Consider the following 25,964-nt stretch of genomic DNA (forward strand, 5'->3'; position numbering starts at 1 on the left):
CCGTCTAAGTGACTTGCCTAGGGCGCTCATATGGCAACCTAATTATTTTGGCATTCTCTCTCATTAGTTACATGGTAGGTTTACTTAATTAAAGGTACCTAATAAAGATCAAGGAGTTATCCTTGATGTGATAACTAGCTTCAATTTTTTAATTTACTTACTTTTAATAATATAGAACAATCATGGAGACCGTCAAGACAACGAATTTTACCTTTTTATAGAATTTTTTTTATTTGGTAGAATCGACCAAGATATATGAGGATACGATCGTTTTAGTCTCTCAAGTGAAGTCTATTCATCTCTCTCTCAGAACTTTCTCTCACTTGTAAGCGAGCAATTCGTCTCTCTCAGTCCGAAGTTGTCCCAGTAATCAGAGGGCGACGTCAATAACACCCCTACTGACATGCTCTTGATTTGCAGGATATACTGAGGTCCGTCCAACCGGAGAACGGATTGGACCCGCAGCTCCAAGGAGGAAGGGAGAGAAGCACCGCTAGCGTGACGAGAGGAAGATCATCCATAGCACGTCTAATTAAATGTCTTAAGAAGTAGTTGTTAGAGCCACTTTTGCGAATGCTATAACAATTTTTTAATAAATTTAATACTATTAAATGGTTTAAAGAATTTTAAATAATATTAAATAATGCCATTACTAAGAATCTCGTCGCCTGTTATATATATATATATCGAGCTAGCTAGCTATTAACCAACCCCGGTTTGGATGGATGATGGATCAAGTTGGAGCTCCCGTTTCCATGCACTCGCACATGACTCCAAGTTATATCAAGGTCGGGAGAGACCCGTGAGAGCATGCAATGTGGAATATTAAATATATACCAACAAACCCCAGCCCGAGTTTGTGATCAGTGTAATAATTTTCCTGTTTTTATTATGGCTACCAAAACGCCGTCGTCCATGCATGCATTATATATGCATATGCATATGCATGCATCCATGCATCCCTTCCCGCCCTTCACGAGGCGGCAGCCATTACATTTAATGCTCACTGCCGTTTCTATTAATACGCCATCGATCGATCGATCGATCGAGAGGAGGAGGAAGCAGCGGTCGTCGGCTCGCAGCCAGCTGCCATGTCGCATATCGCTGTGGAGAGGAACAGGAGAAGGCAGATGAACGAGCACCTCAAGGTCCTGCGTTCTCTCACCCCATCCTTCTACATCAAAAGGGTATGCATGTGTGCATTAATATATTAGGGTTTTAGCGTTTAAGATTTACTTTAGGTGCCTACTTTATCTATCAAATAATGTGTACGCGTTTGGAGAAAGGGAGACCAAGCTTCGATCATAGGAGGAGCCATAGATTTCATCAAGGAGCTGCAGCAGCTGGTGCAGTCGCTGGAGGCCAAGAAGAAGCGCAAGAGCCTGAGCCCCAGCCCAAGCCCGCGGCCGCAGCAGCTGCGGCACGGCCACCAACTCACGCCGTCGCCGCGCACCGCGTCGAGCAGCAGCCCCTCGGACGGCGGCGGCGGAAGCAGCCTCGGTGTCGTCAAGGAGCTGGGCGCCTGCTGCAACTCGGCGGTGGCGGACGTCGAGGCCAAGCTGTCGGGCCCCAACGTGCTGCTGCGGACGCTGTCGCGGAGGATCCCGGGCCAGGTGGTCAGGATCATAAGCGTGCTGGAGAGCCAGGCCTTCGAGATCCTCCATCTCAACATCAGCAGCATGGAAGACACTGTCCTCTACTCCTTCATCGTCAAGGTAATTAATTAATGTCTATGTTCTACGTTCGATTACTTACCTATCGATCTAAATATATATGTTCAGATCAAATGTTTATGTGTTAATTTAATTTGACTACAGATTGGACTTGAATGCCAACTAAGTGTTGAAGAATTGGCTTATGAAGTCCAAAGGAGCTTTTGTGAAGAAATTATGTAGCAAATTATAGTGCCTATATATACTAAGAATTATAATCAATTAATTAGTAAAATATATATCTAGTGTGGTATATATTTATAGATAATGATCCAGCTTAATTACCGCATTGTATTTGTGGTTGGTCATGTGTGTGCGCAAATGAATTGTATGTTTCCGATGTAATCGCACGAGTGTTTTGCATTGATTATTAATTAATCTCGATTTTCTATTTAATTAATGGGAGCAAAATAAGGTAATGGGACATAATTTTTTTCTTTGTTATGTACATGGACAAAGTATTAAGTACATATATATTTACTATAAGAAAAAGATCATTTTACCATAGAAATCATTGATCATTAAGACCAAATATAATTTTGATTGCTATATTTAGCGACCAAAATATCAGTCACTAAATTTAAATTGGGTCACTCACATATTTCATTAATATGTGAGTGATTTAGAATATTTATAACAAAATTCATTTGTAAAGTAACATTTTATTAAAGTGCTCGATCTAACTTATTTTTAATACGGATCATCATATTTTGATATTTAACAAATTAAATGATGTATTTCACCTAAGTGAGTTACCCAAGATATTCCTCATCCCGAGTCACATAGCTTTGATTTTGGCTGACCAAAAAACTCTAATTTATAACAAAAGGATACTATTGTCCCTTGAATTTGTTTATACTCTTTATTCAAGTTTGTAAGCCCTTTAGAATGATCAAGCTATTCCAGTTGAAAAAAGTTTGATGTTGTTGGGCGTTACACTTGGCAGACGAAAGGATTCGTCTCTTTCACTGCTGCAAATGTCAGGGAGACAAAGGGGCGTCCTTTCCCCTTCGTCTTCCTCAGCCTTCTTATAAGAGGCGTCCAAGGTAATCAGAGGGGATCAGGGGAGAGCTTCTGGCGATCGGAGGTGGGCAGAAGAGCACTGGAGGTGATCGTGTGAGCAAAGGGAGAACATCCGTAGGGACGGGATTTGGTTTGTAGAAGAGTTCGAGAAGGTTCCGTGTGGTGATCTTCTCGGCGACAGCAGCAGCGACGTCTCCGGCGGTTCATCGGCGACCTCATCGACCGGCGTCTTCGATTGCGGTTCTTCGGGAGATCAATGTGAGTGTTTATGGTTTCTGCATTATTATTTTAATTACTTCGTTTAAGTTTTCATGCTATCAAAACTACCAACAATGGTATCAGAGCATGTATAATTTTGAAAGCATGAAAAACGACGCCGGAAAACTCGTGTTTTTCCTTCTTCTGTTGCGAAGAAGAAAATGAACAGTGAATTAAATCGATTGAAATTTTATTTCAATCGATTCAAAAATCGCTAACAGTGTTTGAATTTGACGAATTGTGTGTCATGCAATTTTGTTGAATTGATTCAATTACAAATTGAATCGATTATATATATATATATATATATATATAAAACGTGTAAGAAAAAAGGCATGCACTTTTTTTTTTTCTTTCACAAACAGTAAGTATATTTAATTAAATATTTTTATTAATTAATTAAATACATATAGGAATATATTATTAATTAATAAATATATATTTAATTAAATTATGGTTCAATTTATCAATAATAAAACTCTACCAACTTGATCAATCAAACCCAGGTCTGGTTTAAATTATTAATTGATTTAGGCAGATCAATTTGATTTAATGATACTTAAAGTAGATTTAAATCATTTGTTGGTTTAACCAGTCTGGTTTATTATTGAATTAATAGGGTAATCTTGATTACAGAAGTTGGACTGATCAAATGTGACCGGATTAGTTCCGTTGTGTCAGATTTGATCAAAAACATTAGATTTGTTCTAATGACTCAGACTTAATCCAATGGGCATTGGATAAATCAAACGGACCTGAGTTTGATTAATAAGTCTGTGATTGACTCAAATGGGCTTAAATAAGAACAGAACATAGGTCCAATTAGATTAGTTCTAATGAGGACAATAGACTAAGTTTAACATCCAGACTCCTGATTGACCGGTCTAATGGGTCAGTCGACTTAAACTCCTGAAAATCAAGAAGATTTGTTTTTCTTGATTTATAATGATGGTATGCCTGTATAAATTGAATTAAACTGGTTTTGTACTGGTTAGTCGGTTTTGTACTGACTTATTTAAATTCAATTTTTCAGATGGCACGGACGATTACCACATTGACTCGTCGCGAAGTGCGGCGAAACCAGCTCCGAGAGGAGATTCAGGAGATAGAGTATAAGTCTGCTTATGGAGTTGACGGACATGTTAGACGGCTGGATAGACTATTTTGGAAACTTGAGCAAGAAGAGTTTCCAGTCCTGGACAGTTATAGGATCTGGGCATTGATGCATTCATTGCCAGAGTATCCCAGGATAATAGCAGACTATGTATGGGGGCGTCATCAAGGGCGTGTCACATATTCAGTACTGTGTGAGGAACTACTTCACCATATGGGTGAAGAAGAGCCTAAAGAGTCTGAAGAGGACCAGGAGATGCTCGAGGAAGATCCAGAAATGGATCTAATGGAGAATCCTGAAGCTACCCCATCTGAGATTATCCCAAATGAGTCCAGGTTAATAGGGATAGTGTTGGCTGCTATACTAGTGTTTGTCCTAGTGGGAGCAGTGCTGGCCTATCTAGTTTATTAGTGTTCTGTTTATTGTCGTTATGTACGAGCAGTGTTAGCTCATCTAGTTTTTGGGTCATGTAATAATTTCTGTTGTTTTGTACAAACAAAATTATATAATAAAAGTTATGTTATATGTTAACTAACTTGGAAATGATTAGTTCATTTCATGATATGATTAGTTCATATAAATATGATTCGTTCATATAAAATGATTTGTTCATTAGTTGGGATATGTGTAATATAATTGATCAGTGTTGATTAGATTAGAACATACAAATGATGAGTGGAAACAATGTTATCACTTGATTTTGTAAACTAATTCTAATTTACACTGAGTCAATAAATAGTTGCACATATATGAATTACACTGAAATAATAAATAATTTGTTTATTTATGTAGATCATGGCAACTAAAACCATCATAGCTGAACTCAATAAGGATGAGAAATTATATGGGGATAACTACAAAATCTGGCACCTCAAGATACAATATGTTCTTGAGGAACAAGAAGTTCTGGAGGCTGTAAACCAAATCATGGAGGAACCGGTTGAGGGTTCCACAACACAGCACAGACGTGACCTTGATGCCTATAAGGCATGGAAAAAGAAGGACTCCATTGCTAAGGGTATATTGATTAGTTCAATGGTGGATGACCTGGTATTTGAGTATGAGCCATTACCATCGGCTCATGCTGTCTGGGTAGCCCTTAGAGAGAAGTACAATGGAGTTAGTCTGAGTAAGCTCCGTCAGCTAACTATAAAGTTTGATAGTTGTAAGAAGCGCTCGAATGTTACCATGGCCCAACATCTCAAGGAGATGGGTAACATGATTCGAGAGCTGAAGACTGCAGGTTATACATTGACCGATGAACAACAGGTTCAGGCAGTTATCCGTTCCCTTCCTGATTCTTGGGAAACGATGAAACAGAACCTGACCCATAGTGAGAGTATCAAGACTTTCACTGATGTCTCACGCTATGTGGAACTTGAGGCGGAGAGGATTGAATCCGCAAGGATTTCGGATCAAGCTTTTGTAGCTGAAGGTTCTGGTTCCAAGAATAAGAACAAGTGGTTCAAGAAAGGAAAGGGGAAAGGAAAGGAGGTTAATGTTGTTGCTGCGAAAAACCAAATCAAGAAGAAAGGAAAAAAAAATGGACAAAAACCTAGGAGCAAGTTGACCTGCTTCAACTGTGGCAAGAAGGGCCATTTTGCTCGGGATTGTACTGAGCCTAAAAAGGTAAATCCATTTTTGTCTCATTTCCACGAGCAATATATTGCAAGTACAGTGTTGTTAGCTGATTCGTATCCTTTGTGGATTGTAGATTCAGGAGCAACGAACCACGTAGCTCGTGATCGAGCTACATATGTGGAGTACCAGCTGGCAACAAATGGATATATGTAGGAAACAATGTAAGAATAGAAGTCAAAGGAATTGGCACTTGCAAGCTCAACCTACGTGGTGGAGGCACCTTGTTTCTACATGATGTCCTGTACGCTCCTGAGATTCAACGGAATCTGGTTTCCGTTATTTGTCTTCTTGATTTAGGTTACAATGTAAATTTTTATAGCCGTTGTGTGGAACTTCGAATTAACTCTGTGTTAATTGGATATGGTTATATAACAAATGATTTTATGGTTCTTGATGTAGAACCAAATAATAATAGTTGTTTTTCAAACATTGCTCTTACTAGTAATGCTGATGTTAATGATATAATTTGGCATGCTAGATTGGGACATATAGGACAAGAACGAATGAATAGATTAGCTAAGGAGGGCCTATTAGGCACTCATGCTAAGATTAACTTGTCTATATGTGAGCATTGTCTTGCTGGAAAGGCGACTAGGAAACCATTTGGTAAGGCTATTAGGGCTGATTCACCATTGCAATTAATTCATTCGGATATTTGTGGTCCAATGAATGTGAAGGCTAGAAATGAGAGTTCTTATTTCATTACATTTATCGATGACTTCACACGTTTTGGTCATGTGTATTTGATTTCTCACAAATCTGAAGCATTGGATTGCTTTATTCGTTACTTGAACGAAGTTGAGAATCAATTGGAACGTAAGGTTAAAACCTTGCGCACTGACCGTGGAGGAGAATATTTGTCTGATCAGTTCAAGACAATGTGTAATGAGAAAGGGATTATTAGATAGCTTACTATCCCTGGAACTCCACAGCAAAATGGGGTTGCTGAAAGAAGAAATAGGACTCTTCTTGAAATGGTTAGGTCTATGATGGCGCAGGCTAATTTGCCAATCTCCTATTGGGGAGATGCATTATTAGTAGCGACCTATATACTTAACAAAGTGCCTTCAAAGTCAGTTCCATCTACCCCACATGAACGTTGGTCAGGCAGAAAAGCCGGATCTGAGTAATCTGAGACCTTGGGGGTCAGCTGCCTACGTTCATGATAAAACTCACGAATATGGAAAACTAGGACCCAGAGGTAAGAAGTGTATCTTTATAAGGTACTCTGAGACCTCTAAGGGTTATATTTTTATTGGTGAGCGACAAGATGGAACCATCTCTGAGATAGAGTCAAGAGATGCTACTTTTCTAGAAACTGAGTTCCCAACACGAGGTGAAGTTGATAAGACAATTCCTCTATATGAGATAGAGGAGGAGGATAATGTTCCTTTATCAACAAATCAGGAGATGCCTGAATCTAGTCAACCGAGTGGGAGTAATTTGCCACTGAATGAGTCAATTTCTCAACAGTCAAACCTTCGAAGAAGTAGTCGTCAGATTATTCCTCGGAGAAGGTTTGATATTGAGAATGAGGCATTAATGGTTCTCCCAGTTGACGATGAGGAACCTCGAACAGTTGAGGAAGCTATGAGCAGCTCAGTTAGAAAAGAATGGAAAGTTGCAATGGATGAAGAAATGGAGTCAATGAGAAAGAATCAAGTTTGGGATTTAGTCGATCTTCCTCCGGGCCGAAGGGCTATTGGGAATAAGTGGATTCTCAAAGTAAAGAGAAAAGCAGATGGATCGATTAATCGATACAAAGCTCGATTAGTTGCAAAAGGATATACCCAAATGGAGGGTATTGACTTTGAAGAGACATTCTCCCCAGTTGTAAAGTTTGTGTCAATACGTGTCATCCTAGCTATAGTAGCACACTATGACATGGAATTACATCAGATGGATGTAAAAACGGCTTTCCTTAATGGTAATCTTGACGAAGAAATTTATATGGTACAACCAGAAGGTTATGTTGCTGAAGGTCAAGAGAAAAGAGTATGTAGACTTCGGAAGTCTATATATGGGCTAAAGCAAGCGTCAAGACAATGGAACATAAGATTTAATGAAGTAATATTATCTTATGGTTTCGAAATAATCAATGAGGATCATTGTGTTTACCTAAGAAAGGAAAAAGGAAAGCTTGTCATTTTATCATTATATGTTGATGATATGCTAATAGCTGGAAGTGACATAAAGTGTGTGATAGAAGTCAAAAGTTGGCTTTCATCACAATTTGACATAATAGATATGGGAGAAGCAGAGTACATCTTAGGAGTGAAGATCGTTAGAGACCGATCAAAGAGGCTTTTGGGTTTGTCTCAAGAAACTTATATCACTAAGATGCTACAACACTTCAATATGTCAGATTGCAATATTGAACAGACGCTTATTGCGAAAGGTACTGTCTTGAGCAAAAGTATGTATCCAAAGACTCCTGAGGAAATAGCCGAAATGAAGAAGAAACCATATGCCAGTGCTATTGGTAGTTTGATGTACACTATGTTGTGTACTCGTCCCGATATAAGCTATGTTGTTGGCTTAGTTAGTCGTTTCCAGTCAAACCCAGGATCGAGACACTGGAAAGCGGTGAAGAGGATATTCAGATATCTTAAAGGAACAGCTGATTATTGCCTCTGTTTCCAAGGATCAGATATGAGCCTAAGTGGCTACTCAGATGCAGATTGGGCAGGGGACCTTGATGACAGAAAATCCACATCTGACTATGTCTTCTTTCTGAATGATGGCGCCATCTCATGGAACAGCAAGAAGCAGGCTTGTGTAGCCTTGTCGACAATGGAAGCTGAATATGTGGCTTGTGCAGTGGCTGTGGGAGTCCTGTTACTGTGTACTGTGACAGTCAAGCTGCGATAGCTTTTTCCAAGGATCCCAAATATCATAGCAAAGGTAAGCATATAGAAATTAAGTATAATTTTGTAAGGGATATTGTTGACAAGAAAAAGATTATTCTTGAGTACATCCCTACACGAAATATGCTTGCTGATCCTTTTACTAAGCCATTGACTAAAGAGTCATTTCATGGGCATATGAAGTCTTTGGGACTTCGAAGAATGTAACTAATTGTAAAGACATTTTGATAAATAAAAATGACATGATTTATTCAGTGTATATGTGTCTTTGTTACATTCGAATAAAAGTCTCGATAAGCATGTTGGCAGATTGGGATTGGTCCACTCACATGGACAATCATCTCTATTTGTTAAGTACGAATAGATGTAAGACCGTTGCTTATGGGACAACTTTTGTAGCTGTGAATAGAGACATACCCATAAGTTAAGGTCGCCTTGATATTTATGTCAAGATGAGATCATTTGTGTAATGATTGGAGTAAATGCACCCACCATTTACTGAATCTGCTTGAAGCCAGATTAGAATTCATATGTTGAATTCAGGATTAGACATTGGGAATGTCTAGATCGAAATCTGTACGATGTTAAAATTGAGAAAAACATGCGCTCTTTTTGGTAAAGAGAATAACATCGTAGCATGTGATTCATACCACATGTGCTATGGCGACAAGAAGGGTTGTAAGAGAATGGATCCCTGCTTCTCTACTATGTGAGACCCTTGAGATTATAAGTTAATCTCGATTTTACCCTAAGTGACTATTTAGCTGTCTACTTGAAGTTCTGATCAGTGTCTTCTACTTTAGCATGTTTCCATTGGCTATGGATGATTCGGTCTATGGAGCATAACTAGGAAAGCAACTGATTAGAGTGAATGGATTCTAGCTAAAAAGGAAGATTAAGATTGATTTACATCTGCGACATTTATTCACTGGTACCGGTTACATTTTTAGTTCAGTACATAAAATGTAATTGTGAATAATTTGTTTGATTGGATGTGTTGAACATGCTCTTGACATATGGTCAATATGAGGGATTAGAGATGTTCATAATGATGTAAATAATTTAATCTGGGGTAAAGGCAAGTCATTTATGTCTATGATTTGTTCTATGGACATTTATGTCTCTGATTTGTTCTATGGAGCAGCTAAGTAAGGTGTGACAATCTTCTTAGCAATTGAATGCTCACTGTGCTTGCTGTCGCACGAACCATTTTCCCTAATGTATGCAATGGATGTTCTGATCTAGTCTTTGTGACTTGATTCTTATAAAGTCTGTGTGACTTATTTGGTATTTGTGACTAAATTTTGCTCTGGTCTTCGTGACTTGATCCTCATAAAGTCTTCGTGACTTATTTGGTCTTTGTGATTAAATTTTGCTCTGGTCCTCGTGACTTAATTCTCATAAAGTCTTCGTGACTTATTTGGTCTTTGTGACTAATTTCGCTCCGGTCTTCGTGACTTGATCACCTTGTAGTCTATGTGACTAACATGGTCTATGTGACCATATGGATTGACTTGGACGAGTGGGAGATGTTGGGCGTTACACTTGGCAGACGAAAGGGTTCGTCCCTTTCGCTGCTGCAAACGCCAGGGAGACGAAGGGGCGTCCTTTCCCCTTCGTCTTCCTCAGCCTTCTTATAAGAGGCGTCCAAGGTAATCAGAGGGGATCAGGGGAGAGCTTCTAGCGATCGGAGGTGGGCAGAAGAGCAGTGGAGGTGATCGTGTGAGCAAAGGGAGAACATCCGTAGGGACGAGATTTGGTTTGTGGAAGAGTTCGAGAAGGTTCCGTGTGGTGATCTTCTCGGCGACAGCAGCAGCGACGTCTCCGGCGGTTCATCGGCGACTTCATCGACCGGCGTCTTCGATTGCGGTTCTTCGAGAGATCAATGTGAGTGTTTATGGTTTCTGCATTATTATTTTAATTACTTCGTTTAAGTTTTCATGCTATCAAAACTACCAACAGATGTCCATTGAGAGTTTTAATTTGTTTTATTTTTTTTTATCGTCAATTTTTTTTCATCTGAAACTTCAACCGAAACTCGAAATCATAAAAGCTCCAAACTTGTTTTTTCAAATTAGATTGGACAAGTCAGGAGCTTGCAACCAATGAGTTAACATACTATGAGCTTGCAACCAACCGTTTTAGGGTAGTAGGCTCACAAGTAGACCATGAGTTTGCAACCGATGATCAATGGGCTCGTGACTAAGGAGATTCTCTGAAAGGTGCTCAAGCTATGTTAAGAGGTGTTCTAAGAGAATTGAGAAAAAAACAAAAGAGCTTTTTCACCAAATTTTAGGGTGTGTTTGATTTAGAGGTTTTCTATTTTCATTTTCTGGAAATGCATGTTTTTTAAAAAATACTATCTACTTTTTTTAGAAAATAGACATGAAAAATACAAACTAAAGATCATTTTTTAGAAATATATATTTTTAAAAAAATTAAAATTAAAATAAAAAACGTACAACCGTACTCTTAAAGTTTAGACCCGAGTCGACTTATAAATAACTAAGCCTTAGTCTTAATAGTAAAAACAGGTAAACCCCGTTCAGATCCATGTCAGCCCATAAATAAACAAACTTTGCATTAGTCTTAGAAAACCCGTTCAGGCCCAGGTCGGCCCGTAAATAAAACTTATTTAAAACCCGCCCAAGACCGGTTCGGCCGATAAATAAATAAACTGAGTAACTGACTACTGAGCATTAATCTAACGGGAAACCCGCTGAGGCCCAGGTCGGCCCATAAAAAAAATAAAGCTGACCTTTATCGAGAGCTGTGAACCCGGCTGTTTTATCGTCGTCCCGTGGAGAATAAAAGCACAGAAACGGCCGATTGTCGAGTCGATGGTGCCATTTGGGCGAAAGCAATCCATGCCTTCCAAGCACGTACATCTCCCTCTCCCGCTCCCTCCATCTCTTTTCTTCTTCTTCTTCTTCTTCTTCACTTCATCTCTTGCTCTTTTCGCAGAAGGAGGAGGAGCCATGGCTCGCTCGCAGTTTGAAGCCGGAGAACTTTCTCCCCGGACTACTAATCGGTTTCCTCATGGGCTTGTTTTTTGATCTTTCAGCATCGCGCGCTAGTTATCATCCCAAGCCCAAGTCCTCATACCGTACGAACAAACGCGGACCGGGGGCGGAGGCTGTTTCTTCATCTCCTGCCGGACTTGGCGAAGAGCTCAAAATGGTAAGTTTTGGAGAAGATTTTGACGCGCGTGGACCTTTTGGATACGCTGTGTGCCTTCTTCCTCTAATTTAACTTTTTTTTTTTGCTTCGCTGCTTGATACTCCTAGATAGAGGAAGAGTGGGAAACATTTTCTTGTGGTAGGTTTTCCCTATTAAACGATAGCTTTGGTCTGCCCGGATTCGACTCTTTCTGTTAAAATAATCGGACTCTAATCTCATTATTCCGTACGAGGATGTTTAAGAAACATGAGATATACTTTATCATTCAAGAGAAATTGCTATGAGTCTTTTTGCTTGATTTCGAGCCAAGAGGCGTGTCATAAACATTTTTTTTTTTTTTTGCCAAAATTTCCAACTTTAGAAGAATGAAAATCGAATTTAGGTAGTAGACTTGGGACACTCAACAAGCATGAGGATAATAGTACTAGAACTGATTCTTAGTACTTAACATGATGATGTACTATCTCTGGTATAAAGGATTTGAGACTTTTCAAATTATTGCTTAACATGATGAGATAATGTCTCTGGTATAAAAAATTTGAGCAACATTTCAAATTCATTTCTAATGTTTTTGTTCAATCGCCAGGCACTAAACTTTAGGGAATAGTCCAAAGATGAATGCCATGTTCTCAAATCCACAGTTCTTCCCAGAAACGCATTGACAAAATCTTGGATAGTTGATTAGTAATTTTCCCTTTTCTAATGCTTATGGAAGTAGATCTATTTAGTTGGATGACTTTGTGAGTCAATATGCCAAGTCATCTGTTTTTGTGCAAAGAGACAAATTAGTTTTCCTCATTGCAATATGCCATTATAACTCATGTTCCTTTTTCTTACTTATTGCACCCGAGGCAATATGACAAACCAAAGGAACTCCTCGTTTGATAGTTTGATTTTTTTTTTTTTCCGTATGATGGCATAGGATACTATTTCCAGTTTGAGTATCACAAATAAGCAGAATAAAAGAATTTATTTCAACATGCTTTGAATACTATGTCATGTTGTATCTTAGGTCATGCCTTAGCATACTAGTTTCTAGTAAATAATACATGAAGGACATGTATACATGTGCAGGTCCTAGTTGTCCGGCAAGATTTGAAGATGAGTGTTGGAAAAATTGCTTCTCAATGTGCTCGTGAGTTTTATCTTTTCTTCAATACAACTTTTGTCATCTGTTTCATCCTTTGACATGCTTTACAAATTCTAACTTTCGCACTCGTTACAATTTAAGAGGTAAGCTGAATCTGCTGGTTATCATCAAAAAACAAGCACGGCTGCCAACTGAATGAATTATTAAATGAACATATGGCTGGTGCCAATTTTTGTAACTTTAATCTGCTCAACACAATTCCATTTACATATTCACAGAATTTGAAATATGTTTCTGGGTCCTTTATTATTGACTAATCATGGCAAATCATGAAATGGCAGATGCAGCCACTGGCTTGTACGTGGACTTGCTTCAAAGGTGCCAATGGTCTTTAATATATTTTGTCTCAATTAACAGTATATTTCATTTATTCATTTATATTTTACCATTGCTTTACATATTTTATCCAGCTCCATGTCATTTTTATCCTAACTGATCTAATTTTTTGCCCCTTGAGCTATTATTTGAGCGTATATGACATCTACCTAAATATAATAACTGCTTGCTGGTTCCTCTTTCTTGCAGCCATCGCTCTCTTTTGAGAGCATGGGAACAATATGGGCAAGCTAAAATAGTGTTATCATGCAAGAATCAGCAAGAGATGTAAGAGTTTTTATCAGATTTATTCTGTGTTTAATAAACATCAGCAGTAACCTTTTCCAATTAACCTCATTAGGAATAAGCTGAAGGAAATAGCAGACCGTTGTGGCTTGCCAACTTTTATTGTAGCGGATGCTGGGCGCACGCAGGTCCTCTTCTGGTTTTTGTACTTATGGATATTAAATAACTAAAAAGCGTGACTATGGTCAAAAATAATTTTCCCCTTAACTATGGTAAACAATATAAAAGGTTGATATGATAAACACTTGTCGAAGTGCCATGTGATAATTGGATTTATTATGAAATTAGTTGGAATTTTTTTTTCCGATGGGTTGGTTTTTATCTTTTATTAAATTTGTTAAATCTAGTGACAACATCATGCTTCTGATTGGAGGTAGGTTACTAAGCTTACTCAGCATAAGACCATTAGCAATGTGAATTGTGTGTGGCTTCCACTTTTCAAATGTCATGCAATCAATGAAGCTAGATCTGTGCATTCTGATGTGATAAAAACCAATGTTGTAAATGGCAATCGGCGGTGGCTGGGCGGTGTTAGAAGTTGAATTAAACTTGAATACATGACCCATAAATGTTTTATATACATGAACCAAGTGAAACATGAATCTTGTAAGTTGTAATTCATGTATCTGGATAGAATAAGTTCATATATCTAATTAATGATGTATGGTCTAGTGGTTTCTATTTAGTATAAATACTCATGTAATGTGAAGTTGTAAGATAAGAAGTATTTTTTCAATACAAAGTCATTATACTACAAGTCTACAACTCCTCTTCTCTTCCTAGAAAGTTTTTGAGAGCCCACCACCTTCCAACAAAGTGGTACTGACATCAAAATCATTTTCTTTCCAATACCCCCAACTTACCAAACTCAACTATGAGAATTGGTCACTTAGAATGAAGGTTATTCTTGGATCTCAAGGAGTATGGGATATCGTTGAAAATGGTTTCGAAAATCCCTTAGATGTGGCAACTCTACCTCAAAACCAAATGGATGCTTTGAAGAAAGAAAGAAAGAGAGATCAAGGTGCTCTCACCATCATCCATCAAGGTTTGGATGAAGACATGTTCGAGAAAATAGCCAATGAGACAACATCAAAAAAAGCGTGGGAGACGCTTTGGAACTCTATTATGGGAGTAGACAAGGTAAAGAAGGTGCGACTTCAAACTCTAAGGGTGCGTTTGGTTGGAGGTTATCCTTGATAACTTTGGTTATCCATCCAAGGTTATCAATGAAAATCTTTTTTGGTTTAGGTAATCGACGATTCCCGAGTAATGATCCATGCTCGACATGTCAGTAAAAGGGCATGCAACCCAGAATCGAAAAACTTTGGAAAAGTAAGATTTTTCTTGATTTCGGGGTTAACAAAAATTTTTAACCAAAAATACCCCTAAAACTTTTTAAAAATACCCCTAAAACTTTTTATAACGAAAAATTCATTTTAAAGTAAAAAAAACGTAAACTAAAAAAATAATAATAAAAGAGAAAAACGTCAACAAAAAAAAAAGAAACATCGAACTTCAAAAAAAAAAGAAGGAAAAACGAACTTAAAAAAACGTAAACTTAAAAAAGAGAAAAACGTAAACTAAAAAAAAAGAAAAACAAAAAAAATGCAATAAAAACATTAAAAAAAATAAAGAAAAACCTAAAGTTCAAAAATAATAATAAAGCTTAAAAAGAAAGAAAAATAATATGTATAGTTAGTTTTTATAACGAAGGGTAATATAGTAAAGTATTAAACCAGGTTATACATTAAAACTTCAAACAAACAAGTTTTTGTTACATTACGTAGGTTGAATCAAACAACAATAGATTATGTTTTATTCCCCATAACCTGGTAATCACATAACCAAGGTTATACATGATGACTTGAACCAAATGCACCCTAAGGGCTGAGTTTGAATCACTCTCTATGAAGGAGAGTGAACATATCTCCGACTACTTTACAAGAGTTTTTGCTATTGTCAATCAAATGAAGAGACTTGGAGAAACCATGCCTGACGTTTGGGTAATTGAGAAGGTACTACACTCTCTTAACACAAAGTTCAATCATGTTGTTGTTGCAATTGAAGAATCCAAAGATTTGAAGATCATGACCGTTGATGAATTGAATGGATCATTATGGGCTCATGAAGAAAGGATAAACCCTGGAAAGCAAGAACAATTAGAACATGTATCATAAGCAAGACTAATTTGAAAAGCAAAGGAGGTGGTTCTAGTAGAGGTCGTGGGCAAGGACGAGGCAGAGGCTGAGGTTCAGTACATGGTCGTGGTCAAGGGAGAGATGAGCAACCTTCTTAGTTTGATAAAAGAAATCAAACATCTGCAAGAGGTTGTGGAAGAGCAAGAGGAAGAGGTAACTATGTGAGGTATGATGATAGAAGAAATAAATCTTAAATTTAATATTATTCTTGTCACAAATTTAGACATTATTCTTGGGAGTGTCAATCAAATATGGAAGGTGAAGAGGCAAATCTAATGGAGAACAAGGAAGATGATGTAGAGCAATCCTTGTTTCTTGCACACAAGGAGGATTCTATTCGAAAACCAAACACATGGTACCTTAATAATGGTGTTAGCAATCATATGACGGGTGATAAAAGTAAATTTGTGGAGCTTGATACAAACAAGAAAGGTTTTGCAAGTTTTGGAGACAACACAAAGGTGAAGATTGAAGGCAAAGGTATAATTCTTCTTGAAACAAAGAATGGTAGTCATAAAATACTTTGCGATGTTTATTATGTTCAAAATTGACTAGCCATATTTGCAGTATTGGCCAACTTTTAGAAAGAAATTACAAGATCAATACGAATGATTGTATGCTTTGGATACGAGATCAAGATTCTAACCTTGTTGCTAAGGTGTCTATGATTAAGAACAGGATGTTCTTATTGGACTTGAAGAATTGTGGACCTATGTGCTTGAGGACATGTATCCAAGATCCATCATGGATTTGGCATATGAGGTTTGGTCATTTGAATTTTGATGGACTCAAAGCTTTGGAAGATCATAAGATGGTAAAAGGGATTCCAAAAATTGATCATCCTAATCAATTATGTGAAGCATGCTTACTAGGCAAGAGAAAGAGCTTTCTAAAGCAATTCGTTTCAAGAGCAACTAAATCACTCCAACTTGCCCATGCTGATGTTTGTGGTCCTATCAAGTCCGAATCTCTCGGTAAAAGCTATTACTTTGTGCTCTTTATTGATGATTTCAGTCGAAAAACATGGGGTCTATTTTTTGAAGCACAAAGCTGAGGTATTTGGTATATTCACAAAGTTCAAAGCTCTTGTTGAAAAAGAAGTAGATATCAAATTCAAGCATTAAGAACCGATAGGGGTGATGAATTTACATCTAATGAATTTAACAACTTTTGTGAGTTACATGGAATTTGTTGTCTTTTGACAGTTCCAACATCATCCAACAAAACGGAGTTGCTGAAAGGAAGAATAAGACAATACTTAATATGGCAAGGAGTATGTGAAAATATAAAGGCATGTCTAAGGAGTTTTGGGCAGAAATTGTGCATGTGCTGTGTATCTTTCAAATCGATCTCTAACAAAGAGCTTGAAGAATGTAACACCTCAAGAAGCATGGAGTGGATGGAAGCCAACTATATCACATCTACGAGTATCTGGATCCATTGCATTTGCACATATCCATGAACAAGGAAGATCCAAGTTAGATGATCGGAGTTAGAAACTTATTTTCATTGGATATGATGAAAATTCCAAGAGGTATAGATTGTACAATCTACATAAAGGAAGAGTTGTGATTAGTAGAGATGTAGAATTTAATGAAGATGCATCGTGGGATTAGAGCTCTAAGGAAGAAGAAGGGTCTTATGATTTTCTCCTTACTTTGATGTGGAAGAAGTTCAAGAGAAATCTACTCCACTGGCAACTCCACATGCACCTGGGTTATCAATGACATCGGGATCATCTTCGAGAGAAAAGACTCTAAAATATCGAAGTGACATATACAATGAGACTCATGCTATTGATGAAATGATATGTTTTGTTTACTTGCAGATGTTGAACCTTTGAGCTTTGAAGAAGCAAAAGAGGATGAGAAATGGAGAGGAGCCATGGATGAAGAAATGCTAGGCATTGTGAAGAATGATACTTGGGAGTTAGTATCTATTCCAAAAGACCATGAGACTATTGGTATCAAATGAGTGTACAAGACAAAGAATGCCAATGGAGAAGTAGAAAGGTATAAAGCACGATTTGTTGCTAAAGGCTACAAACAAAAACAAGGCATTGATTATGATGAGGTATTTGCTCCGGTAGCTTGAATGGAGACAATTCGCTTATTGATATCTCTTGCCGTTCAAAATCATTGGAAGATTTATTAGTTAGATGTTAAATCTGCCTTTCTTAATGGTTAACTTAATGAAGATGTTTACATTGAGCAACCTATTGGATATGTGGTTAAGGGGCACGATGACAAGATCTTGAAGCTAAAGAAGACACTTTATGGTCTTAAACAAGTGCCCAGAGCTTGGAACAATCGTCTTGACAAATATTTGCAAGAAAGTGGTTTCTTGAGATGCACCCACAAGTATGCACTCTATATGAAAGAAGAAGGTCAGAGTTTCTTACTTGTTTGCATTTATGTGGACGATCCTATATTCACAGGAAATATGTGGACGATCCTATATTCACAGGAAATAATTAAAAAATGATTAAAGAATTCAAGATAGTCATGAATCATGAATTTGAGATGACTGATATGGGACTCATGACTTATTTCTTGAGAATCCAAGTAAAGCAAATGGAGGATGGAACTTCTATTTCACAAGAGAGTTGTGCAAATCAGTTAATACCCCTATGCAATTTGGAGCGCAACTATCCAAAATGAAGAAAGGAGAAGAGAAGATTGATCCAATTGCTTTCAAATGTCTTATTGAGAGCTTGTGATACTTGACTTGTACAAGACCCGACATTTTATTTGCAGTTGGAGTTGTGAGTCGATTTATGGAGAATTCAACTGAGTCTCATATGTTGGCATCTAAGAGGATACTTTGTTATATTAACGGTACTCTTGATTATGATATTCTTTATTCATCCTCTAGCAACTACAAGTTGCTGAGCTATTGTGATAGCGATTTTGCGGGTGACATTGATGATAGAAAAAGCACAATTGGTTTTATATTCTTTTTGGGAAATAATGCAATTTCGTGGAATTCAAAAAAGCAAGCTATTGTGACACTTGTTAGTCGTAAAGTTGAGTATGTTGCAGCTACTTGCATTTGCCATGCTATATGGTTGAGAAGATTGTTAAAGGAACTTTGTTTGGAGCAAGAAGATGCTCCAAGGATCGTGATTGATAATAAGTCAACTCAAAGTTTGGCAAAGAATCCTGTGTTTCATGAACGTAGCAAGCATATTAATACAAGATATCATTTTATTCGGAAATACATTGCAAAGAAAGAAGTTGAACTTGAGTATGTGAAGACTATGGATCAAGTTGTTGATATTTTTACAAAGCCACTCAAATATAATGATTTTCAAAGATTGAGGTTCATGCTTGGAGTAAGGAAGATTCAAGTTTAAGGTGGAGTGTTAGAAGTTGAATTAAAGTTGAATACATAAACCATAAATGTTTTATGTACATGAACCAACAAACATGAATCTTGTAATTCATGTATCTAGATAAAATAATTTCATGTATCTAATTAATGATGTATGGTCTAGTAGTTTCTATTGAGTAGTATAAATATTCATGTAATGTGAACTTGCAAGATAAGAAGTATTTTTTCAATACAAAGTCATTATACTACAACTCCTCTTCTTTTCCTAGAAAGTTTTTGAGAGTCCACTACCTTCCAACAGGCAGTTAGTGACCACCTCAGCGATAGGCGGTGCCTAAGTGGTTAATTTTTTGTTTACTATTTTTTATACATAAAATTATAAATAATCATTATTCTTTATAATATTTACTTTTAATAAAATATATTAATAAAAATTTAAAAATTTAATCATATATATATATATATATATAATGAGATAATTTTATTAGACTTTAATTAAGTCTATTTAAATTATCCTAATCATAGTTAGGAGTTGATTAAAATTATTAACTTAAAGTTATTTAATTAGACCCTAACTTACAATTTACTTGCATAGCATGTTTCGGTTCGATTCGTTGCCAGGACCACGCGATGAGTCCGGACGCATTGTTTGGATTGCCCATCGTCAGGCCTAGGCAACACCTTCGGGGTAGTCGTCGGGCTCGGGCGACGCTTCTAGGCTCGTTGCCAGGCTTGGATGAATGTGTCCGACTTGGGCCACTTGGCTTGCTTTGGTCGGTCGTTGGATTATTTTTTTTAAAATCCTTTAGTGGAACGATATTAGTGGAACGATATCATTCCACTAAAGGATTTTTTTTTAAAAAAAATTGTTTAAGTAAAACGACACCATTTTACTAAAGCAAAAAAAAAAGAGGTTGAGTTGCATTGCGCGACACAACCTTCTTCTCCGGTAGCTTTGTTGCCAGAGAATGAGTTGTGTGGCTCGTGCTGGGCTAGGTGCGGGCCACTGCTGGCGTTTATGGGGAGCTACAAAAGTAGTTCCCCACAGTGCTACTGGGTGACAGCTAGGTGTGTGTGCGCGCGTCTACCCCTGGGCGTGATGCATCCAAACTCGTTGTCAGGCCAGGCAACACGTATAGATGCGTCGTGGCGAGACGGCGGCAGTAGCGGTTTCAAGCACGATGATGGCGGAGAGGCAAGTTACCGCCTAAAACACCGCTTCAAACAAAGGCAATGTGGTTGATGCCCGCCTCCAGCCTAGGCGGCGCCTAAGCAGCCACCATTTAGAACAGTCATAAAAAACATTGCAATTGTGGATCCATGATCTCATCTCGTTGAATCTTTTTCTTTTTGTTCCTTTTTCCTTCACCCTGTCACAGGGTCTACAGGAAATATGATAAATCTTGAATCATCAAATTTTATCTGGTTGGGTTTCTCATTATGCATTTCTTTTCATGGTTTTCTGCATTCTTGTTCATGGTTCTTTTTTGTTGCTTATGTTTATCAGGTTTTAGCAGGATCAAGGACAGTACTTGCCATTGGACCAGGTAGAATCCTTACTGACTTGGATATTGTCTAATGAGTATCTATATTGGTTTCTGTCTTACATTTAATATGATACAAATATGTGTGGGGGGTCAAAAAAGAATGAATGCATAATAAAGAGAAACATTTGATCCAAGCCAGATCAAATAAAATTAGTCTCAGATTTTGTTTATTAAAAAAATCATCTCCGGTTGGATTTGGCAAAGTCAAATTTTCATTTCCTTCAATTGCTTACGTTGATTTTGTTTTTAGACTTTGGAAATTTTTAAATCAAGTTACCAGGAGTGATAATTTGATCTGGATGTCTTCCGATAGGCTAAAGTACTGTGGATCTTTTCCAGTTTTTCTTTTCACCTGTTTTTTATTATTATTATTATTATTATTATTATTATTATTTGTTTATGCTGAGATGAAGGGAGCCTTCGCACAACGGTAAAGTTATTGTCATGTGACCAAAAGATCACGGGTTCGAATTTTGGAAACCGCCTCTTGCAAAAAGCAGGGTAAGGCTGCGTACAATGGATCCTTCTCCGGGACCCCGCGTGACGGGAGCTTTGTGCACCGGGTTGTCCCTTTTTTTTTTTTTTATGCTGAGATACAACTTGATGTGGCTTCCATTTTCTTTTGTGGGTTCTATGTGGAAGCTTTAGACAGACCAAGCTTTAGCCTGAGAAATCCCAAAACAAAAAGCTGAAAAAAGATCATATTCATGTGGCTGTATTTTTGCTTCATATTTCATGTGGCTATTTTTATGCTTCATATTACATATGCCGCATGATTTGAGAACTTTTTATATATGACTGCAATGAAATTTGTGCAATTTCTGTTATTTGTGGTTGACTAATAGGGAGAAAAGCAGATATTGATTCAGTAACTGGAAAATTGCGGTTGTTGTGACAATCTGGACAATCATTCGGCATGTTAAGTTAAGGTAGACTTGTACATGTTTCCTGATTTCATCAATGCCTGTATTTTGTATCTGAGTTTGTTTGCTTGCACAATTTAGGAATTGCAAGCAGCAATTGTACGCACAGTTCTTTGATGTTCGTTTTATTGTAGAATTGCAAATGCTTTCAAATGCTAGTTGACCCACTATCCAATATAGTGAAATCAAAACCTGGATCACTTGATTCCTCCCTTATACTGGCCATCACACTACTATTTGTAAATGACCTCTCTTTGGTCCCATTTTGTATAGTCGATCTTGTCCATCTAATCCAGGTTTCTCCTTTTTTTAGCTATTTGTTAATAAACATACCTGCAACTTTTGCATCTTCTCAACCTGACTGGCACTATCCAAATGATCACTCAGTAATATTCCTCTTAAATTTGTGTCACAACCTTTCATTTTTATGGTCCAAACCATAACTCTTCACTACATGCATTGACCTGGCAACGCATTTGGAGATAAGACCTATCCAAAAATTCACGTTCACCTATCAGAGATAAAAAAAACGTTATTGTTTTTTTGCTTTTTTTGAAGGTTCTGTATTGTGTTTAGTATCCATTGTACCTCATATTATCTTAATCTCTTTAGTTGAGAAACTCAAGCATGTATACATTCCAAAACTAGTCCATCCTTACTCTACGTGACCACGCTGTAGAATTGTCTAAGAGAAGGCAAAACTTCTAGTGGTGTGGTGGAAGGTTTGTGTTAGAATGAACATTATGAGTACTAAACCATAAACTAATATAATGGTATGGTTGTAGTTGACTTGAAAAGGTTTAACGCGTAGGATTCATTGTCCCAGAGGGAATTTAGGACCATTGAGAGAGAAGCGCTCTAAATTTTTGGATTGTCGGGAGTCCAATTGTTATTTTGATGGACTTCATAATGCATGTGCATGATAACATCAGCCTAAAGCAAATTATTGATGTCAACCCTGTTCATATGAAATTGTCAACCTTGTTTTCGTTACAACATCAGTCTAATATTTTGTGGCAGCAGCCTAGCATGCAGGTATCCAGTGAAAGGTGTCAGCCCTCTCACACATAAACGCTTTAGGCATTTGTCCTTACAGTTTGGGTCATTATTTTTAATACATTGTCTTTTCGTCAACTTGTTGCAACAAATTATGTAGGTCAAACTAGCACAATGGAGCTGTCATTTTGATGCAAGCATTACTTTAAATGCTTAAATATTGTATATGCCTCATGTACATGCCTAGGCCAATAAATTCTAATCCTTGTTGTTTAACTATCAAAATGATCTCTCTTTTCTGCATCGTTAAAACTATTCTCAACATTGAAATTGATACTCACATTGTTGTGTTGTTGCCAGTAGATACACAAGTAGGAGGGAGCGCATGGCCATAGGAAGCTCTGAGACGACGGAACACCATACTAATAAGTTCCTCTGGCAATGCTAAGCTAGGTTCTTCTGTGGTATTCTCATAATGTACATGTTGGTGTCTTGGTGTATGCCCGGACAGTGTGTTTGATGGATGGATTCTAAATACTTGCATCAAGTTGTGCTCGACAACTTGATGCTTACTCTAACCAGGTTGGTCAGTGGTGGCCACATGAGTTATGGTGCTAGTCGTGTCTTGGTGTATTCTCTTAGTAACCTATAACATGTTCGATTCGAGTTGTGATTGCTAACTTATTGTGCTAAGATTTTAGAGTTGTTATCGCACCGGTGATGTTTCTAGTTATCACATATCTTGAATATGGAGCTTAGTTGGGGTCTTCTGGAGATGTGTTAAGTTACTGAACTCATGTAAAAATTACAGCAAGTCAAATTGTTGGTTGACTCACGTTCAAGGTTGATCAACACCATCCGGCACACATTGTAGAAGGTATGAACACAACGAGTGGCAACCTTTGCAAGTGTAAAATTGGAAATGCTGGCTCAATTAATACTTGCGACTTTTATCCACACAAAGTCAATGCTCGATCTGTGCTTCGCGTGTTTGTTTTTTCTTTTATTTGCGTTTACTTCTTTGATTGCCAAAAGTAAGCAGTGGCACAATTTCAGAAGAGACAATGACTGTTAAAGGTAAATCTGACCTCTACTTGATGCATTAAGAAATATACATGGCCGCCCATACAGCTCTGCCACGGCAGCCTGTGGCTGCCACGAGACGATAAGTTATGGGGGTCGCCATCTTCTAGAACTTTGTCGGCGGCACTGCGCCTGCAACCACAACTAAGATATTTCAGAAGTTGTCAGCTCCCTTTAAGTCTTCTAGAAGTCTTGGCGGAAGATTAATCAGCAACAATGACAGGTCTAGTTCATCCACTATTTTTGACTTTGACTTGTTCAACGATTTGGATGAATTCTAGAAGTTCATAATGAGAAGTGGTTAGCTAGTCACGCCTATTCCATGTAGACAAGATAATAAAGAAGAGTTATTTTTTAAATACAATGGAGAACAATGATTTGTTTCCCGTTTGGAGTGGAACTCTATGAGAATTAAAATTTCCGTGAGGGTACAATTGATATTATTTCTTATTAACGATTTTGTTATATGATGATGACGATGATGATGACAGCTGTGATGATTGTAACTTTGTATGCAAACGTAGTCTATGAAGTAACTTTGTGCGCAAGTAAGGAAGATGACAAATGATAAGCGCGGACATATAAAGTTATGCAAGTAAAACTTTCGGACAAATAGACACCAAACCTGATCTTTGAGCAAGCGAAATCTTGAAAGTTGATGAAGTTCGAAATGACTGCAAGTTGTAAAAGATTATACCTATATTATAATTTCGAGTTTTTTTTTTCTTAAAATCCAAGTGAGTTCCACATTTTGGGCGTCCTTCCCGGTCCACCAATTGAGAGGTGAGTTTCATATGCAGTGGCGGATCCAAGAATTTAAGTATGGAGAGATGATTTTTACGAGCAACAAGAGACGGTATCCTTTATCTCCACAGGTAAAATTTCATAATACTAAGGGTTTCACCGCCGACAAGGGGTGAGGGGGCGACCGTCGATACCACCCCCCACTAGATCCGCCCTGTTCATATGTTTAGGTTTTTTTCTTTATTTTTAGTAATAGGTATCTAATTTTTACGAATCCACTGATTTTATAGGTGACCGAATTAGTCTGATAAAAATTCCCATCAACCACTATGAAAAATGGAAAAACACATATGAGTTCTGTTAGACCAGTCCAACGTTATAAATTTTTTCAACTTTCTAAATATAATGTATTCTGTGTGAGATTTGAATCTTTGTTGCTTAGGGAGTACATCTCACCTTTTATCATTTTTTTAGTTGGTACTAGTTATTCAACTTGTGCCGATTAATTCTCGGAGTTACTAGTTTAGTTTTACGAAAAATTTTCACCGACTAAATCAAGAAGTACCTGAAATAGAGATGACCTATCAATCTAATATTTTTAAATCAATCATTTATTAAAAAAATATTTATTAATTGACTGGAGTTGAAATGTTTGAGGTACTGGAAAAAATGTTCTGCATCATTGCTTGTACAATTGCTTGGACTAGTAATAACCATACTCTTAGTGGTATGGTGGTAAAAGATGAATATATTCGTCTCAACATCTCTGTCAATCCGTCCCAAAATCAACACGGAAGAGATAATAAATCACACTCTTGGACAATGTTACAGGGGATGATGACTAAAATTAGATAGATACTTTAATTTACAAATAAGTCTTCGACAAAGAAAAAATGACTTTCTAATTGCTAATTGTATTGTGCTGTGGCCTGTAAAACTCTATTTTAGAGTTCTAGAAAAGACCAAGACTTAAAAAACAGCCAATTATGTGTAGACTAAAATTTTAAGCGATATCATGCGTGATTTATGGTCCGCCACTTGCGTGACCTCTAAGCGTCGCCTTTACTTTTCTTTTTTTTTTAAAAAAAAAAATATTAAATTTCTTAAATCATAAAGTTTAAATGTTATACCTTAAATTTTAAATCTTAAATCCTAAAAAATATATACGCACCCTAAATACTAAATACTAAATACTAAATACTACATCTTAAATTTTAAATTCTAAATCTTAAATCCAAAATTTAAAAAGATTAAAAAAAATTACACATCCTAAATACTATATATTATATTCATGAGCATCTAATTTTTTTTCATTTTAAATTATTTTTACTTGAATACTATAATTCAATTTCTAAACTGTTTAAGTAAATTATAATAGGCTTAACCCCTAACTTTAAAAAAATAAATAAAAATTTAAAAATAATATATATATATTTCAGATGTGTAGGACATATTTAAAAGTTAATTTTTAAAATATTCATCTTTTGAATTCTAATTTTAAAATTTTACATTCTGAAACAATATAATAAGATATGATACGAGTAAAATGAAGTCTTAATATTTTAAACTTA

The 25,964-nt window shown here is 37.0% G+C and overlaps 2 protein-coding genes across 4 annotated transcripts; both read left to right on the forward strand.

Moving 5' to 3' along the window:
* The first annotated feature begins 1,053 nt into the window (after positions 1–1,053).
* On the forward strand, positions 1,054–1,973 carry LOC121994389 (transcription factor MUTE-like). The gene is made up of 3 exons (XM_042548439.1): positions 1,054–1,187; positions 1,287–1,715; positions 1,818–1,973. The coding sequence occupies exons 1-3, from the start codon at positions 1,092–1,094 to the stop codon at positions 1,893–1,895; spliced, it is 603 nt and encodes a 200-aa protein (XP_042404373.1). The 5' UTR covers positions 1,054–1,091; the 3' UTR covers positions 1,896–1,973.
* A 9,392-nt stretch (positions 1,974–11,365) lies between these two features.
* Positions 11,366–23,280, forward strand: LOC121997934 (probable peptidyl-tRNA hydrolase 2). 3 transcript variants are annotated; one of them, XM_042552610.1, is made up of 9 exons: positions 11,367–11,497; positions 11,580–11,795; positions 12,870–12,930; positions 13,227–13,263; positions 13,471–13,548; positions 13,622–13,694; positions 20,608–20,647; positions 21,493–21,576; positions 22,927–23,280. In XM_042552610.1, exons 1-8 carry the CDS (start codon positions 11,456–11,458, stop codon positions 21,540–21,542), a joined length of 597 nt encoding a protein of 198 aa, XP_042408544.1. In that variant the 5' UTR covers positions 11,367–11,455; the 3' UTR covers positions 21,543–21,576; positions 22,927–23,280. The 3 variants fall into 3 exon arrangements, with proteins under 3 accessions (XP_042408543.1, XP_042408544.1, XP_042408545.1); XM_042552611.1 differs by having other exon boundaries at positions 22,930–23,280; XM_042552609.1 differs by lacking the exon at positions 22,927–23,280 and having other exon boundaries at positions 11,366–11,497; positions 21,061–21,576.
* The last annotated feature ends 2,684 nt before the right edge of the window (positions 23,281–25,964 follow it).

Source organism: Zingiber officinale, chromosome 6A (genome assembly GCF_018446385.1).
Source record: "Zingiber officinale cultivar Zhangliang chromosome 6A, Zo_v1.1, whole genome shotgun sequence".
In the NCBI taxonomy this organism is placed as follows: Eukaryota; Viridiplantae; Streptophyta; class Magnoliopsida; order Zingiberales; family Zingiberaceae; genus Zingiber; species Zingiber officinale.